The 19,747-nt window shown below is 36.7% G+C and overlaps 2 protein-coding genes across 2 annotated transcripts; both read left to right on the forward strand.

The window, feature by feature from the left end:
• Nucleotides 1–13,347: 13,347 nt before the first annotated feature.
• LOC111894635 (UV-stimulated scaffold protein A homolog) lies at nt 13,348–16,043 on the forward strand. The gene is made up of 2 exons (XM_023890726.3): nt 13,348–13,617; nt 14,149–16,043. Exons 1-2 carry the CDS (start codon nt 13,420–13,422, stop codon nt 15,856–15,858), a joined length of 1,908 nt encoding a protein of 635 aa, XP_023746494.2. The 5' UTR covers nt 13,348–13,419; the 3' UTR covers nt 15,859–16,043.
• Nucleotides 16,044–17,925: 1,882 nt separating this feature from the next.
• LOC111894629 (E3 ubiquitin-protein ligase SINAT5) lies at nt 17,926–19,674 on the forward strand. Its single transcript, XM_023890718.3, has 3 exons — nt 17,926–18,443; nt 18,674–19,060; nt 19,146–19,674. The coding sequence occupies exons 1-3, from the start codon at nt 18,213–18,215 to the stop codon at nt 19,536–19,538; spliced, it is 1,011 nt and encodes a 336-aa protein (XP_023746486.1). The 5' UTR covers nt 17,926–18,212; the 3' UTR covers nt 19,539–19,674.
• Nucleotides 19,675–19,747: the final 73 nt, after the last annotated feature.

Genomic DNA, 19,747 nt, shown 5'->3' on the forward strand with positions numbered 1-19,747 from the left:
TCACATAGTGAGTTCCTTGGGACTCTTATGAAACAGACTATGACAAGACCCTAAATGATCTTATCTATTTGCTTTGTGCTGCTAAATCAGAAATGATTTAGTGTACTAGTAAAGCAAATTTGATTAGGAGATCAACTTCCCAAAACTTTATGGACAGGGACAATAATGACACAGGAAATCCAGAAAAGCATTCTCTTCCCAATGGAAAGGGATCGGCCATAGTCAACGCGGTTGACCAAATGGTAAAGAGAAAAGCTAATTCTGAGATAGTCCTATGTACTATTACCTAAGGGTCCATATGGTCCTATTGCCAAAAGGAAAGGGCATTGGTTGCGAAGCTGTCAATTTTACCTGAAAGATCATAAGGCTCGTAAAGTCAATAAGTTTGACTCTATTTCAGGTAAGGTCCACTATCTAACTCGGTTAAGTTTCTATTCTGAGATTCTTATTACAAGATGTGACTGGGTCACATGTTGATGTTTAAGAATCAAAGGAAAAGTGAAGGAAACTTATAGAAAGAGTATGTTGAATCTGATCGCGAAGATGGATTTCTATCGCTTGATTGAAGATTGGATTCTAGAGCTACTCTTAGGAGTTATGATAGATTGCTAGGAAACAAGTAATAACATAGTTTTCATTTCAAGTTAAATTGTAAGGAAAAAGTTTTTTCCGCATTTTAAAATAAATAAAAGTTTGTTTTTCTTTATTTTTATCTCCTTACAATGGCATTCATGAAAACTTGATGTTTGTATGTTTATAGCAATATTGGAAATATGAATTTGATTCGTTCATCTGTGGTAGTGTCTAAATTTACCAAATAATGAAAGATTCTCATCATCCAAGTTTCAATTGGACCGAAACTTGGAATCATGCAAGTTGTACAGTATGATGAATGAGAACTTTCGAGCATTGGAAAAATTAAGACTAACTACTTGGTCACATGGATGTGTGAATCAAGAGAAGGACTAAGGGATCAAGTACACTTTCTTGTGCACTTGTCAAAGTCAACCACAAAAGATGGATAAGACTATTCGTCATGATTTACTAAGGTTTAGTAAATATGATTACACTTGACATGAGCACTGCTTATCACCCACAAACAGATGGTCAAAGCGAACGAACCATTCAAACGCTTGAATACATGCTTCGTGCATGTGTGATAGACTTTGGGAAGTCCTGGGATACCCACTTACCCTTAGTTGAATTATCGTATAACAACAGTTACCATTCGAGCATCAAAGTCGCTCCATTCGAAGCGCTATATGGACGTAAGTGTAGATCACCGTTGTGTTGGGCTGAGGTGGGCGACACCCATCTAGCGAGGGAACTAGCATCAGACAAGATGTTAAAGGGACCGGAGATCATATGTGAAACTACCGAAAAGATAGTTCAAATCAGAGCTCGATTACAAGCATCGCGCGACCGACAAAAGAGCTACGCTGATAGACGACGAAAGCCCTTAGAGTTTCAGGTCGGGGATCGAGTGTTGTTAAAAGTTTCTCCCTGGAAAGGGGTCATTCGTTTTGGAAAACGGGGAAAACTGAACCCACGATACATTGGACCTTTCGAGATTCTTGCCCGAATTGGTCCAGTGGCGTACAGACTGCAGCTACCCGCGGAGCTCAGCAGTGTACACCCCGTGTTCCATGTTTCCAATCTAAAGAAGTGCCTATCCGATGAAACTCTCTTCATTCCCCTTGACGAAATTGAAATCAATGAGAATCTCCTGTTCGTTGAAGAACCAATTGAAATCATGGACAGGGAGGTGAAGCGTACTAAGCAACGTCGCATCCTAATCGTGAAAGTACGGTGGAACGCGAAGCGTGGGCCAGAATTCACGTGGGAACGCGAAGACCAAATGAAGCAAAAGTACCCTCATCTATTCTAGCATTCTCAAATCTAGCTTTCAAAAGAATTTCGGGACGAAATTCCCTCTAACGGGGGGATGATGTCACAACTATGAATTTGAAGCCTTGTAAACATTTAACAATGATAACAAATGCAAACCAACAATGGGGAAAACAAGTAAGATTCTTATTCATTAACAACAAAATTTCAATCAAACACTTCATACATGCACTGTAACTAGCCAACCAATAATTGGAAACCTTAGAAATCCTTATTTAAGTCCACTTTGGACTAGGATTTCCTTATTGGGCCCAATGGACCAATAAACTTCCAATTGGACTATCTTGGGCTTAGAACACTTGAATGAGCTCTAATTGGACCCACTTTCATTTATTTTAATATTTTGGGCCATATTGTGCATAGAATGAAACAAAATATTTAAATGAACCTCATTGGGCCATAACTAGCCTAATTTAGCCCTAATAGGTCATAAAAATCACACTTATATTTATTAGGACCAAAAATCACTCAACATAACCATGAAATTGGGCTTAAGCCTTTAAGGCCCAAAAAATCTCTCTTCCCTCTCCATTCTCGGCCCAAGCCTAAAGAAAAGGAAGAGTTGACCTTTGTGCCACCTCATCTTTATTTGTTGGGTCTCCATGCATGCAACCCATATTTTCAAGCAAGTATCTTATCAAGGTCTCTCTCTTCTTCTCCCTCTCTCCCTCTCGACCAAAACCCAAGCACACACACACACACACACACACACACTTCACTCAAAAATATCTCAAAGAAACTCTCTTCATTTCTCTCCAAAATTTTCGAGATCTAGGGAGTCTTCAAGGAAATTATCCCACAAATTCTTCATCTAAGGTAAGATCATGCATGGATCTATGATCTAGATTCTTTGTTTTATTAGAAATCTCTTCCTAACCCATGCAAAATCATGATCACTCTCTTAGAAACCCTCTAAGTTCGAGATCAACAAAGGAGGGCTTGCTAGGGCCAAAAGTAACATCAAACTTCTTCCAATCTTCTTCAAAACCGAAATCACAACTCAAGGCGAGTTTCATACCCCTTCCTTTTCGGTTTTTATGAGTTTTATGGGGGAGAATACAAGAAAATGTGTAGATCTATGTGTAAATGTATGCTATGTGTGATTTGATGCATGTATGTGGGTGATATCATGTGTTTTGTGTTGATTATGTTATCAAAAAGGGTGTAAAAACCGTGATCTAAGGCATGAGAAAGGAAATAAACATAACTTAAGCTATTATACACTAATCATGTCAAGAAAAATAGTTTATAAGGTTAAGATGAACATATCCTAACATAAAACACATTTTAGGACTTAAATTGTCAAAAATACAAAACTTAGGGTACAAACCGACAAATTATAGTTTCTGGAGGGTCAAAAGGGTCCAAAAAGTTTCTATAATAATTTTTCTGAACAACAATATTTTTGAGGGACTTAAAATGTAAATTTTGAACTTAATGGGCTAGATTTGGGCTTTTCGGCCCAATAAGCCTCAAAATGCGAAATTTACAAGTTTGAGGGGCTGGAAATGTAACTCTCTGTAAAACAGGGGATTTGAAGTGTATTAAAACTATTTCAAAGGTCAAAAATGTTTTTCAAATTCAAAAAGGATAAAAAATGAAAAAATTTCTATTTTGGGCCAAAACTATAAAAGTTGCGAAACTGGGGGTTTTAACCGAGAAAACATCATTCTAGAAGGGATAAATCTGTTTACAAAATAAATTTTGGGTAAAAATATCTTTTCAACAAGTTTATGATACAAAAGTGTCAAAAAAATATTTTAAGGACTAAAAATGAAATTCTTTTATATAAAGGACTAAAAGTGTTATTTTTATAAAAGAAAGGTTGTGAAAAGGTAAAAATCTTACTTTTAAACAAATTAATTCATTAAGACAAAATACAAGATCCACGACTACCGACAAAACAAAAAAACAAATACATTCTCAACAACAAATATCGTTATAAAACGAATTGATTCGGTCTCGAATCAATAACAAAACAAAAATCAATAACCCAAGTAATTCGTTAAACACGCGATAACTATGATGAGTCAACATACAAACTTTGGGCTTGAAAGTTTCAAATCGTGCTTATTGGGCCTTGCTAGCCCAATAACATGATCTTTGGGCCCGAAGGGAACGCGCTTACATGTTAATGGGCCTCCTATGACCCAATTCCATGTAAAAGGACTTTCAATAGCTCTATTGTGCTATTGGGCCCTAGTGGTCCATTAGTACTGCTAGCGAGGTCGAGAAGTCAAATGCGAGTTGGGCCAAGTGTCTTTTGCATTCCCGATAGCCCGGAATAACTCATGGAAGTAAGAGAGGGCTTCGTACCCTCCTTTCTCCTCGGTTGACCGGCTTATGAGAATTCAAGTAAACAGATTCGTGGCGTTAATCAAGAGAAGTCAGGGTGGTTGGATTATGTGAGTAGTACGGACGACGCCTTAAGGATCGTTGGTAACCTGTAGTTATAAACTAGTCATTTTCATTAATGCGTGATTGTAACAACTCACAAACCCTAATTAATCCAATGTCACCTAGGTAATCAAAAACATCTGTCGTATCGGTATAACAATAAACAAGTCATGTAATTTACGTATTGGGAAAACATCGGGTTTTCCCGGGAAGTTCAACGTTTTCACCTATGTGATGTATACAAAGTTCAACAATTATACATGTTTTCAAAATCAACAAGCATATTTACGAATCTTCACACTTTTTATAAACAAATACTCTTTTCAGAAAATATCGGATTTTCTGGGTTTTTTTCAAACTTCACAAAAATCATTTTTCCATAACATTACTTATGAACTCACCAACATTTCATATGTTGACGTTTTTCCAAAATAACTTGTATTCTCAGGTAACAGGTAAGCCGAATAATAAGTATAAGGAAATGTCATGGTGTTTTGCTTAAATTATCTATCAGACAGTTTATGTTATGGAATTGTAATGTCTAAGACAATGTACCGAATGTAAACAATATCAGTTGTAATATTCCAATGCATGGTGTTGAATTATGTTATGATTCATGTATATTCATTGTGATGGTATTCAATTCGAGTCACAAGAGACTTCGGACGTTTCCGTCGTCCGGTTCGGGGGTGTGACATTATAGGATGGTTGCTATATTAGTGATCTGTTAGATCGGTATCCTGGTTTTAGGATGGTTGTTATGTTAGTGATCGGTTAGATCGGTATCATGGTTATATGATGGTTGCTATGTTAGTGATCGGTTAGATCGGTATACTAGTTATATGATGGTTGCCATGTTAGTGATATGTTAGATTGGTGCTGTTATATATGCTAGCGTATGATATGTATGTGCACATGTTTGTTGGTTTGGAGGATTAGGTTGAGGCAGGTCCTGCTTTGTGTTGTAGGCCGAGATACCTAGGGCGGACCGGATAGACTGCAGACCCGGTTAGGGCATACTAGTCAGGCTGAAGGCCCGACGAGCGGTCCGGATATGCTGAAGGCCCTGAGAGGCGATCCAGACGTGCCGATGGCTTGGAGAGCGGTCCAGATAAACTGATGGCCTATGAGGCGGTCCAGTCAAACTGATGGCTCATTATGCATGATGTGTTTATTTATATGATATGGTTATATCTGTATGACGTTGGTATTTTGGGGGGGGGGGGGGGACTCACTAAGCTTCAGACTTATAGTTGTTTATTTTGTTTCAGGTACTTCTAATGACCGCGGGAAGGCGAAGGCGTGATCGTACACCCCCTTATGTTTATGATTTGATTATGGGATACGCTGACACTAAACCATTTTGAAAACAAGTTTTTTAATAATTATTTGTTTTGAAATGCTTTATAAAGTTTAAATTTGGCATGATTTTTATGGATGTTACAAGTTTGTATCAGAGCCAAGTTTGAGTGAATTGGAGGAAACACTTGTGTGTCTCCAGTCTCAAACCGAGGACAAGATTTTATAATGAAATTTTCTTAAAATGTTTTCAAAATAATAAAGAAGGATGCAAGTGTACGATCAGTCGGAGCTCGTGAATAGACCCCAAACTACCTTACGGATTATTTGATTTATGTGAAATGTTAGAACAACATGCTAGTACTAGGCTAGGGATCTTCAAGAATTGCATGATAGAATTGTCTGATTATATGATGCCTGATAGTCTAGGGTTTTTCCTTATATGAAATTGACATCATTACTGTAGTTGCTTGGTGTATGCGTTATAGTTGTACATAATTAAGATCTTATAACGTGAGAATGTTTGGTTTGGCCTTATTTCTTGTTATTGTGTGATGAATGGCTTAGGGTAGGATCAGGTATTCAAAAGTCTATAAGGTCCACCGTTATGTATGGTTAGCATACACTAGTGCTGCAAAGTTGGTGGAAGTTTCATGGATGGGTTGTTTGGGATTAGTCCGCCAATTATGAGATGTTTAGCCTTCCTCTAGGATTGAGGATTGAGCGCATGCCATGCCTACGCATAGTTTTAGGGCATTGTGATGATACGTGAGACAAACATGGGTAGGTGTAATATGAGCCCGTACTACTGAAAGCACAGGACCCATACGCGTATCAAGGAAGTCACAACCCATTGGGTTTTATTGAGGGTTGGTTCCCAGATTGTTATATGGAATATCTAATATCTTCCTGGTATATTTTTCAGCATGGTGGTTACTCGACAATTTGTGACTGGATCCGGGTCAGGATCAGGAGGTGGCGGACACGAGGCACCAACAGTGCCCGAAACTATTGGTCATATGGGGCCAGACGAGATGCACGCCAGGATCCGGGAGATCCTGCATGATGAGGTTGTTGTTATGTTCCGGGCTCAGTTACCAGAAATGTTTGGGTCTATCAAAACCGCCATGGTGGAGTATTTCGATGACCGTTATGCAGCCCTCACTGAGGCGGCTGCCGCAGTAGTTTCAACAGCTGTAACAACGGTAGGGGTAGGATCCAATCGGGCTTTTCAGTATCGGGATTTCGACAACACGAAGCCACCTACTTTTGATGGGACTCGGGACCCCACCAAATCCATGAGGTGGCTATCTGACGCAGAGGGGTGTTTCTTCACGTGTTCATGTCCTACTGACCAGAAGGCCAGATGTGCCCCGAACCTGATGAGGTCCAGAGCAAAGTACTGGTGAAGGTTGATGACTGGATCGTATTCTGATGATCAGAGAGTTACGGTTACTTGGGAGCAGTTTAGGGATATGTTCCGCGCTCGCTACATTCCTCATGTCGAGCGAGAGCGGATAGCTTAGGAGTTTCTGGATTTGAGACAGGATGATGAGAAAGTGACGAAGATCACCCGCATGTTCACGGAGAAGGCGATGTTCTGCCTGAAGTTTGCTTCTGAGCAGGCTTAGATGACATGTTATCTGAGCATGCTCAAGACTGACATTCGACAGTTTGTGGCGATCCAGCGTTGTGATATACTTCTGGATCTACAGGAGGCCGTTAGGCGGTGTGAGTTGGAGATTGAGCTGCAGTTGACTTTATCACTTCGAGCTACTTGTGAGGTGAGTTCTTCTCACTATATCGACAAGGTCTAAGGCACCAAGGCCGACCCTTTATGATTTGTCTCCTGGTTACAGGATGGTTTCTATGTTAGTGATCTATTAGATCGGTATCCTGGAATTAGGATGGTTGCTATGTTAGTGATCGGTTAGATCGGTATCATGGTTATATGATGCTTGCTATGTTAGTGATCGGTTAGATCGGTATCCTGGTTATAGGATGGTTGTCATGTTAGTGATCTGTTAGATCGGTTTGACTGTTATATATGCTAGCGTATGATATGTATATGTATGTGCACATGTTTGTTGGTTTGGGGGATTGGGTTGAGGCAGGTCCTGCTTTGTGCTGTAGGCCGAGATACCTAGGGCAGACCGGATAGACTGCAGACCCGACTAGGGCATACTAGTCAGGCTGAAGGCCCGGCGAGCGGTCCGGATAGGCTGAAGGCCCTGAGAGGCGGTCCAGACGTGCCGATGGCTTGGAGAGCGGTCTAGATAAACTGATGGCCTATGAGGCGGTCCAGTCACACTGATGGCTCATTATGCATGTTGTGTTTGTTTATATGATATGGTTATATCTGTATGGCGTTGGTATTTTGGGGGGGACTCACTAAGCTTCAGACTTGTAGTTGTTTATTTTGTTTCAAGTACTCCTGATGATCCCGGGAAGGCGAAGGCGTGATCGTACACCCCCTTATGTTTATGATTTGATTATGGGACACTCTGACACTAAACCATTTTGAAAACAAGTTTTGTAATAATTATTGGTTTTGAAATGTTTTAAAAAGTTTAAATTTGGCATGATTTTTATGGATGTTACAATAATCATCAATAAATGTCACATAAAATCGATTAACATCCTTTGTGGTGATCTGAAGGGTCCACACACATTTGTGTGTATGATATCCACAAACCCTCACCTCTTTCATAAGATTCAGTGAAATGTGATTTGTCATCTTCCCTAAAAGACAAGATTTGCATTTATCATCTGGCCTTATGTTAAATGATTCCAAAACTCTATGATTTTGGAGTTGGGTGATGCATTTATTGTTAATGTATTTCTTCCAATTAGATCAAAGTACATAACTATTTTTTCCATTTAAGAATATATTTTTCTGCATAGTACGGAATAGCTAATAATCATTAAATCAATCTTCAACTTAAAGTTATTTTTATAAGTACATATATTTTTTTATATATATTTTTTTATAGCATTGGTCTTTTAACTTTTAATTAATGGGATTCTAAACTTTGTATGATTTTCAACGCATCTTAAATGAAAAAAGGTTACTTATAGTTATGTTTCTAAGAAATACGAAATGAATGGAATTCTAATACTTTATTTAAGATCAAATATTCCACCTTTAATCATGAAATGTATAATTTAATTTTCATATTTACATAGTGAAAAAATTGCCCAGTTTGGGGGGAATTTATATAAAATGTAGTTTTGCTACCAAGTGTACAATATCAAATTTATGATTAAAAGACAATGGTCTTTTTGATAACTAAAAGGCATCCACATATGAAAGATAACTAGGTATAGTTTAATTTACAATAATAATAATTATTTATATACACTAATATATATCATCCTTTCTTTTCTTTGTTACATGATCCATCTTTCTTTAGTTTCTCTCAAATTGTCACATTATGAGATAATAATTGATGTACATATTATCATGTTAAATTTATTATTCCATCTTTATCTTTTTTTTTCCATCTTTATCTAAAAACTATATTAAAAACACCAATCTTTTTTTTAATTCCTAATAAATTTAACACATTCAACCATTTTAAACATCATGTACAACCAATGCATAATATAAGTAAAAAACGAGCTCCAATTTGGGCCATATCTCTCTTAATATCTTAAAATTGTTCTCTCACTCTATCTCTCTCTATGGGTGTGTTTGGCATATAGCTTTTGGAAGCGTTTGGGAGCTTCTAGCTTTTAGCTTTTGACAAAACGCTATAGTTTAAACAAAAAGCTTCGTTTGGTAGTACGAACGTTTAACTTTTAGTTTAAACAAAATGCTTCAAATCTAAAAGCTACTTCATATAACGTTTAGCAAAACGCTACTGAGCTTTTGAAATCAATTTCCATAATTACCCTTAAAAATATATTTATATACTTATTTATTTTTAATCAATTGTCCTTTTATGTAATTTTTATATATTTCAAAAGCTCCCAGCTACTTTTACCAAACACTCATATAACAAATAAAAGTTATAGCTTCCCGCTACCAGCTACCTGCTACCCGCTACCAGCTACCTGCTTCCAACTAACAGCTACTTTTGTCAAACACGCCCCATGTCAATCTCTCACCTTTAGGCCATACGGAATGGTCACGCGTGTTTGGGATGCCACATAGATATTTCACCATTCCACACCTAACCCACCAGGGTATGGAAATGGTGTTCACCGGTGGGCTGGTGGTGAAGGGGGCAAAAAGAAAGAGAGAGAAAGAGGTAAATTGTGAGGGACCAGGTTCACCACCAATCAGATGCAGCGTCTTCTTCCGTTTTCCCATTCACGTCACACGTAGCCCACCAGCTTTGGGGGCGGTGTTCACGCGTAGGAGAGGCTGCCACCTCAGCCCAAGACACGTGAAATGCCTCCCATACCGGGTAGCCTTACGGTTGATTTCATTTTTCATTTGTTTCCACATTGTAAATCAACAACTTTGTATAAAAAGAATAAATCACATGACATTCCAATGCAATATTACATATTTGAACTTTACATGAAATGTTTTTCACCAACGTCAACATCTTAGACTAACTTTCAAATTAACTAAAAGGTAAAAATATTCCACTGTGTATATCAATTATTGTAGATTAATGAATGTTATAATCCCTTAACACTTTACGTACTAAAAAATTGAGTCACCATCTTAACCTACTTTTTACAATAAAAACTTGTGTCCCGCTACTTTGCGCGGATACACAACTAGTATATATATATATATATATATATATATATATATATATATATATATATATATATATATATATATATATATATATATATATATATATATATGGCCGATCCAATACATGGGCGGGTTGGGACTTAGCCCAGGGAAGCAAAGAAAAGTGGGCATAAATTTGATTCGGCAATTAATTATGTATATACGGTTTGGCCCAAAATTTAGTCATGTTTCAATTCAAAGGCGTTTGGGGGCGTCATCTTAAGCGTGCAAGCATCTTCTTGAGAAGCCAATCGTTATCTAGAAAAACACATTGTTCAGGAGCACAATCTTTAATCGACGGAAGAACTGGTCCTTCTCGTTATAATTTCTCTACTTCTCTCTTAAGCCTAGTGGCTACTGTATAAAATTTATTTATTTCTCATTCAAATTTAAGATTTATCTATTCCGATTCTTTACTTTATCATTCTTTACTTCGCATAACCACAATCCTGTTAATATGATTTCTGAAGCGTAGCGTCACCGAAAATATGAAGAACTATGAGGTTTTTTATTTCTAAATTGGGTTTGGGTGAGTTCGATTTCTGAATTCTCATCTCTCTGGTTATGTTTTCTTTTCTCATTCCAACTCCTGAAACCTACTACACCCAATTTCTCTACTTCTTCTAATTTATGACTCAATTTCTCTAATACTCATTCTAATTTCTGACTGGTTTCTGAGTTTGATTTTTTTTTCTGATTTCTGAAGCACAGACCATAAAAATATGAAGAAGCTTGAGGTTTTCGATTCTAAATCAGGGTTGGGTGAGTTAGATTTTGAATTCTGGTATATCATATTCAGTTATTTTTCTCATTCCAATATCTGATGTGTTTTAAATGTTTTTGTTTGTTTGTTTCAGGAGTTGGACTGTTTGCTGGTTGTTGGAGGATGATTACAATAGAAAAAGTGAAAATTGATTACATTTTTGTTGCTTTAGGTTTGATTTTGACTTTTTGTGGTAGCTTCAGATTAAATTTCTAGTCTTGTAGAGTTTATTTCTAAACTTTTTTGTTCTGATTATCAGAAAAGGCATATAATTTTCTATTGAACTTATGTTTAGGACTTTCTGATGGGTTTGAGCCATAAGAACTTTCCTATGGGCACATGCAAACCCTAATGCTTGGATCTAGGTTTCTCTAATTGAACATGCATTGAATCCAAGACTTACAATACTAGATCTAATGTAAACAATTGAATCAAATCATATGAAATTGGATCTAGAACAATACCTTGGATTCCTTGCTTGATACTTCTTCTTTCTTGGAGCTTAGAGTCACAATTGTCACTCCTCTAATGGCTTACAAACACCAACTAGCAAGAGGATGATCTTGAGAGAGAGAGAGGGGAGAGGGTGAGAAATCGGCCCTAGGGTTTCTTGCCTTGCATGAGTCCCGATTTCCCTCACCCTAGGGATCTATTTATACTATGGGATACTAGGGTTCCACCTATAACCCTAATTGAATAACTTAGACCCTAAGCAATCCAAGATCCTTCTAGATTCTAGGCCTGGACGAATTTAAGGTTTCTAAACCCTAAATTTTGTCCACCCCATTATCTATAAGGATACATAACCCAAAACACAACTATCACACATTTGACAGTTTATGCCCCTTTATTCAATTAACCTCTTTAAGTCACCAAATTAATTCTTAATTAATATATGACTTATATTAATTAAATAACAATATTATTCCTTTAATATATTATTCTCATAATATATTAACAATAATATCTATTCTCTCTTAACAAATCATCCTGTCAAGTTGCTATGGTGAAGGCAACCCAAAAGGACCATGCATAACCGGGTCAAGTACTTACCAAATATAGTTACAATCTTAGACACTAATCCAACACTTTCTAGAGGCAACAAAATGTATAATTGTATAAAATGATTTCATTGTTCCTAGTAGAAAGTAGTTTTAAAAGTAGATGCTTACTTCTGATTCTATCATGAGGTTATAGTAAAAAAGAAGTTGTTCAAATAGAAGCTCTTAAAATTGTATCTACAAAGTAGCATGATATAAGAAAGATCGAATGGATCAACAATTTTTAGCATCAAAATTTTATAAAATATTGATTATTATAAAATAAAAGATGTTTTTGTTTCAAAAAATACATGAAGATATTGTTTTAAGTGATTTTTGTTGTTTTTTTCCGTATTATTTATTTGGTTATAAAATTTATTGTATTTATGATTTAATAATTTTTTTATATAAACATTTTCTTTATCGTACGACATATACAAAAGAGCATAAAATTCTATTTTCGTCCCGGGTAGTAAAAACCAATGGACCAGCCATATATATATATATATATATATATATATATATATATATATATATATATATATATATTCGTTTGTCGGTTCCTTCCTTTATCCACCATGGATTTTTATTAGGGATATTAAGTAATCTAGATATGTTTTAATGTAATGTACATTTAAAAAAATATCCATTTGGTTTGGAATGGTTATTTCGAACAAAGAAAAAACATTTTTCTGACAAAAAACGTATATTTTGGACTGATATTCCGGACTCTGGACTGAAATTTCGGATTTGAAAAGCTATATGTATAAAATCAAACATTTTATTGGAAAATAGTGACATGAAAGTGAAACATTTTGAAATAGTCATTTCAGAGATAAATAGAGAATTTTTTTGCAAAAAAAAATTGAAAAAAAAAACTTAGAATATGAACAATAATTCGAAACAAGGTATTTCGAAGAAAATAATTATGAAAAAAAATTGAAAAGAAAAGTCTCGAATATGAATAATAGTCCGGGAAAGGTATTTTGAAGAAAATAGTTATTTTTCAAAAAAAATAAAAACAATTATTATTTTCTTTAAAAAAAACTTATTTATAATTGTTTAGATTTATTAATTTTCTATTTAAAAAAATAATAATAATTATAGTAATGTAATTTTATACATTACAAGGGCTCCGATGTCATTCACCGCCTCTCACATTGACCGGGAAATATATAATCACATCTCTTGGAAAAAAAAACCGAAAGAAACGAAATCCAAGTAAAAGGCCAAAATTGAAAACCGGTGGTCCGGCAATGGAATGGGAGGTAGATGAAGGGAAAGTGGCGGCGGCGGTGGTGGTAGGGCTGATAGAGAAGGCTACCAACTCAACTGAACCGGACTTGGATCCGCGAATCCTAAAATCAATCAAATCGGTTGTCCGTCACTCTGATTTGGAGCTCCGTCTTGCGGTCGAAAACCTAATGAGCCTCATGAAACGAGACCACTCTCAGGTCTGTCCATTTGATTGTAGTTTTGATGAAACTAATTTGTACATAAGTTGTAGGGGTTTTCAGTTTTACATGTAACCCTTCTTAAATCACACAAGTCTGACTTTTGAGCTCTATGATGAATCGAGTTCCTATTGGAATTAGGAAGTGCTCAGGCTCAGCCAGTTTATATTTTGTGTGCATAGACGACGCGATATATGTCATGTTAATAATGTAAAACATGCGAAGAGAAGAATAGAAGATAGCAGATAAAATGATAAAATGGACAAGCCCTCCCTGATTGATAATTGAACTTTTTCTAACTGCCAGATCAATAAAATAACATACACATACACATAAGAGCCAGCTTACACTAAGATGAAAACATGAGCACCTGTATCATCAGTATGGACATAGAACAGTCCATAAGATTCAAAGTGTTGGGATTGGTTGACTCAATGAACAATTAATTGTGAAACAAAGAATAAAAACGAGACACCCATATTGTCATGTGCTTAAATGACAGAGTTGAGATGAAATTGTGATATATTGCAGGTACGGTACCTTGCACTAGCCATAATCCATGAACTGTTCATGCGGTCAAAGCTATTTAGAAGGCTTATTGTTGAGAATTTGGAGCAATTGTTGAGTTTAAGTGTTGGGTTTAGAAGAAACCAGCCACTCCCTGCACCTCCAGCCATTGCATCCAAGCTGCGTTTAAAAGCAATTGAATTCTTAGAGAGATGGAACACTACATTTGGAATCCATTACAGACAGCTCAGATTAGGGTATGATTACCTGAAAAACACCCTTAGATTTCAGTTCCCTAATCTTCAAGCAAATGCAGCCAGAGCTCAGCAGGAGAGAAGAGAAAGAGAGTTGCGGACAAAAGAGATTCTGTTAAAGAAATACGAGCTGTTGAAGTCAAACCTTCCTTCAATCAAGGAGGAAGTAAAGTCAATGGTTGATGAAATCAACGAGTGCTTAGATATCCTTCAAAGTTGTAAAGAACCCAACCTCCCGCTTTCTCCCATCGATGAAGAAGAAGAAGAATATTTTGAGGAGTTTCGTAACCTTGAATTGCGACAGATTCGCGACAATTCTCTAAAAGAAGCAGATAAGGTGCAGGAAAACAGCGAAAACAAAGTTGTTTTCGACGCGTTGAGAGAACTTTACAAGCTTTTAGTGACCAAACATATAGTTGCAGTACAAGAATCAATTTCTGTTCTTATAAGGGTAGAATTGTCGGATAACAGGGTTAGAGACTCCATGTTAAAAGAATTCATCGATACCCGAAATCATCTGAAAACAATAAAAAAGAAATGTGAAGAAGCAGGATGTGGTCTTTCAGTCACTACAGATGAAGGAGGAGGAGGAGGAGAAGAAGATATCTGGGAAGAGGGCACAAGTGAAAGATTTGATATTCCAAAACCCAATAAGCAAAGCGAGGAGGATCATGATGCAAACAAGAGTAAAGATGATGCTATAAAAATTATTAATAGTAAAGTAGTTTGTGATGCTGATTTGGACCCGTTAAAAAGCAAGCTCATGGGTGAAGCCCCGGTGATGAAATGGGGTTCCTTTTTGGACAACTGGGGTTCGGTTATGGCTAACCAGAGAGGGTTAGAGGTTGAAGGACATTGGGGACGGGTTGACTATGATGCAGTGATTCCAGCTAATAAAGTTGCTGAGCTAAACATGCAGGCAACTGTTTATGAAGAAGATGATAAAGAAATTCAACAGTGTGGTGCACCCCTAAAAAAGGAAAAGGGGGGGCTTTGTACGCGAAGGGATTTGAAAATTTGCCCTTTTCATGGGCGTATTGTCCCCCGAGACAACCAAGGGAAACCATTAATAAATGATAACTACTTGTCAGAGACAGAACCCAAGGAGAATCTTCTGTCAGTGTCAACAGAGGAATTAGCGAAACAGGCTGTGATTATAAAGAAAAGGGAATTTTATGATAATAAAAAGGAAATGAAACGGGCGAAGCTTGCAAAAGTTCGTGGCCACAACGACGCTGTTTTGAGAGATGCAGCGCTTGCTTCCACTTCAGCTACCTGTTCCATTGGTGAAGATGTCAAGACAAGAGAGAAGAATAATAGTCTTGCAAAGATGCTGAAAAAGAAAGTAAGTGTCAAGGATAGATTGGGTACAAGGCTTCTCAATAGGAAGGCAACTGCAAGAGCAACACAGATGATGATGATGAATCTTGGAGATGATCGTCATTCAAAGTACAGAGAAGCCTTCCCTAATCAATGGTAGTAATGTGACTCTCTGGTTTGTTTGATAACAAAGAGCTCTACATTTCCACTTTTAAGTATATACGTTTGTTTGTTGTTTTACACAATAAAATCATTTTCTTATGTGCTCTCATTTCCCTTTGCTTTAAACACATGTCATATTGCTCTAAATTCTGGAATGTTAAAGAATGATTAGTTCTGTATCAACTTTTTGCTTTCATTGTTTGCTCCCTTTCACTAAATGACTCATCCAATGTTGGATTAAGTTAATAATGACGTTTGCTTCGTATAATATTTCTAAGAAATTGAAATTTGTATTGTGAATTGTAATCCAATTTCATTGGTTGGTTGGTTGGCACTTGGCAGGAAATGAAATTGAAATAATGTAAACTGTTAGAATTGAAATAATGTAAACTTTTTTGCTTAATTTTATTTTGTGACGATGGTGGTGGAGATGATGGCAGTGGTGGTGGTGGAGGTGGAGGGCGGTGGCGGAGGTGTTAGTGGCGACAATAATTATGCTTCATATTTAACAAGTTAAAATTAATTTCATCATTGATATTTTAATTAAAATCAAGTTATAACGGGGCCCCACACTAACAAGACATTGCGATCAAATTTAAAGAATAGTTAATGTGGTAAGATCTTCCGATACCGATCACGATCTTACAAAATATAAAATGATCTTAGGTTGGATCTAAATCTTGATAGCCTCAAGTGTAAGACTATTGATGCTAATTATAATCCTTCAAACTCTTGATATCCGGTTATTATTCATGGATTTTTAAAAAAGACTTTATTTAAACTGAAAGTTTCCGAATTCAAACATCAATATGAATCCTTTAAACTAAATATGAATCATAGGTGACATGGTTACTTTGATGAACAATGGTCTTAACAAGTTGAAAACGAATCAAAAAACAACAAATATGGATGGTAATTCTCGATCCAACTCGTATGTTTGTGAGGATCCCACCAGAGTGCCTTCCACTTCTAATAGGCCACGAACTAGACCAGAATCATTCTCAACGAGTCTATAAGGAGTGATCCCATTTTTTTCATCGGGTCCGGGTAGAGACCAAAGATCTTGAGTGACCGATCCGGCAGAACAACTCAAAAGATAAAGAAGTATCGTTAATTTTTTTCATGCTCGTTCCAAGTTCGAAGTACCAATTGTACAAATAATAATCCACTTCGTTACATATTTTTTTTTTCATATAGATAGATATATGATCTATGGGGCAATTACTTAAAAGTACATTTTGTGCTACAGTTTTGGGTTGAGATTTTTGACCCGTCAACCCGTTTATTTCATGGGTTGGGTTGGGTTACATATTTAGGTTCGCGGGTCAACCTGCCAACCCGACTATATATATATATATATATATATATATATATATATATATATATATATATATATATATATATATATATTAAAAAATTAAAATTTTATTTGTGAATTAATGAAATATAATCAATATACGGTGTGTCTTAAGTCCTAACACGCTTAACCCAAACATTATAGCATGTGTGCCCTAGTCAATGTAAGATGTTAATTATTAATTAATTTATAGACGTGTATAATTCGTATAAATTTAACATGTGAACAGTTTATTTGAAAATGACCCGTCAACCTTTTGACTCGAAATCGATCCACTGATCCGCAAACACATATACTTAAATGGATTATGTTGATAGGATTGGGTTGATGTTTCAAACTCGCTAACCCGCCAACCCATATATTATATAAATTGAGTTGGATCAATGTATTCTGATCTCTCAACTTGCTAACCTAAACTCACGACCCAATTGCAAAGTCTAACAACAAACAATAACACAATTTTTTTTTGTAGAACGGAAGAGCTTTTATTTAATAATAATGATTTGGTGGTTGTTTTAAGTTCAATATTAAAACTGACTATAAAAAATGTATTTAGTATGTACAAAAATAATTTTTTAATGAGAAAACAGTAGATTAAAGTTAAATGATATTTTTTTTGTTGAAATAGAAATAAGAATAAAAATAGTGAGTTGGCTACTAATTTTGGCAATAATGTTGAAGTGTTGTGAACTGTAGCATTCAAACCACATCTCCTACCATTTCATTCATCAACAAAAATTATGCATTCAACCCTATCCACCGATCTCATTCTCCAAAGGCAAAAACAATTCATAGAAATAAAAATAAAAATCACGAAAAGCTATCAAGAAAGGAAAAGCACCTCCTGTTGTTCGTCCTCCCCCTCCCCCTGGTTATTGATTCGTCGTCTTTAACCTGATCGGGGAGGGGAAAGCTTTTCTTTTCTTGTAGCAAAACAAAATATTGATAAAGATTGAGTATTTTTCTGTTTGTGGGTGTTGTTTTTTTTTTCCAAAATGGAGATTGATAACATCGAATGCGTTTCAGTCTCGGATGGATTGAATGATAATGAAGTCCCTCGTCACCATAATCATCATCACCGGCACCATCATCAAAATCCTCACTTTTCATCTTCGAAAACTCATAACGTTAATGTTGTTTCCTCAACGATTTTTCCCACAACCAGTGTCCACGAGCTTCTGGAATGCCCTGTTTGTACGAATTCAATGTACCCTCCTATTCATCAGGTTTTGTTTCTTCTCTTTGTGTCTGTCAATAATGATATGAAAGGATCTTAATTTTCTTATGATTGATTCGTGTTTTATATTTTGAAATTGGAATGATTCGATTTGACATATGATTATATTTGTTTAGGTCTAGAGTCGGTGGGGGGTGGGGTTTAGGATTGCGATTATGTTTTTGAAATTAGTTGGTTTGTGAGATAAGTTAAAAAGTTGATTTGGATTTTGTGTTGCAGTGCCCCAACGGGCACACGCTTTGTTCGAGTTGTAAGGCAAAAGTTCACAACAGGTGTCCAACTTGCAGACAAGAGCTTGGCGACATAAGGTGTCTGGCATTAGAAAAAGTGGCTGAATCCCTTGAGTTTCCATGCAAATACAGCTTGAATGGATGCCCTGGGATCTTCCCATACTATAGCAAGCTGAAACATGAATCCATGTGCAATTATAGGCCCTACAGCTGTCCATATGCTGGATCAGAATGCTCCATGGTCGGGGAGATCCCTTTTCTTGTGTCCCATTTAAGAGACGATCACAAAGTAGACATGCACTCAGGATGCACTTTCAACCACCGATATGTCAAGTCCAATCCTCGTGAGGTTGAGAACGCCACCTGGATGTTAACCGTGAGTACCTCTGTTTCTGTTTCTCAAATCTAATCTATTATTTGAGTGTTGAGACAGAGTTGAGTTGGGGTGTTTTTGTGCACAGGTGTTCAACTGTTTTGGGCAGTATTTCTGTCTCCACTTTGAGGCGTTCCAGCTGAGCATGGCGCCTGTGTACATGGCGTTCCTTCGGTTCATGGGTGATGAGAATGATGCCAGGAATTATCGTTACAGTTTGGAGGTGGGAGGGAATGGGCGGAAGCTCATATGGGAGGGCACCCCTCGCAGCATAAGAGATGGTCACAGAAAGGTCAGGGACAGTCATGACGGCCTCATCATACAGAGGAATATGGCGCTCTTCTTCTCTGGTGGAGATCGACAGGAACTCAAGTTGAGGGTCACTGGTCGGATATGGAAAGAACCTCCTCCCCCTCCTCCTCCTAACTCCTCCGATAACAACCTCTGCTTTCCCACTCCCATTCCCAACCAACCTCTCTAGACTCTACTTATTTCTGTTCCTTCCTTCTCTTTTTTTTTTTTTTTAATTATTTATTTTCTGGGTGGGTCCCAGTTTCAATCCATGTCATGTTGTTAAAATGATGAATGGAGCCATTAGCCATATTCGGTTGTGTTTGTGTGGAGCTTTTTAGGGCAACATCCTCTTCATGTTATGTTATGTTATTAATGTAAAAGATAATAAGATGTCAA

The sequence above is a fragment of the Lactuca sativa genome, chromosome 7 (assembly GCF_002870075.4).
Source record: "Lactuca sativa cultivar Salinas chromosome 7, Lsat_Salinas_v11, whole genome shotgun sequence".
Taxonomy (NCBI): Eukaryota; Viridiplantae; Streptophyta; class Magnoliopsida; order Asterales; family Asteraceae; genus Lactuca; species Lactuca sativa.

Bases quoted from the DNA above. Each gene is read 5' to 3' on its own strand.
- LOC111894635 (XM_023890726.3), top strand. From the start codon at position 13,420: ATGGAATGGGAGGTAGATGAAGGGAAAGTGGCGGCGGCGGTGGTGGTA. The intron at 13,618-14,148 runs GTCTGTCCATTT...GATATATTGCAG, and splicing joins TGAAACGAGACCACTCTCAG to GTACGGTACCTTGCACTAGC.
- LOC111894629 (XM_023890718.3), top strand. From the start codon at position 18,213: ATGGAGATTGATAACATCGAATGCGTTTCAGTCTCGGATGGATTGAAT. The intron at 18,444-18,673 runs GTTTTGTTTCTT...TTTGTGTTGCAG, and splicing joins TGTACCCTCCTATTCATCAG to TGCCCCAACGGGCACACGCT. The intron at 19,061-19,145 runs GTGAGTACCTCT...TTTTGTGCACAG, and splicing joins ACGCCACCTGGATGTTAACC to GTGTTCAACTGTTTTGGGCA.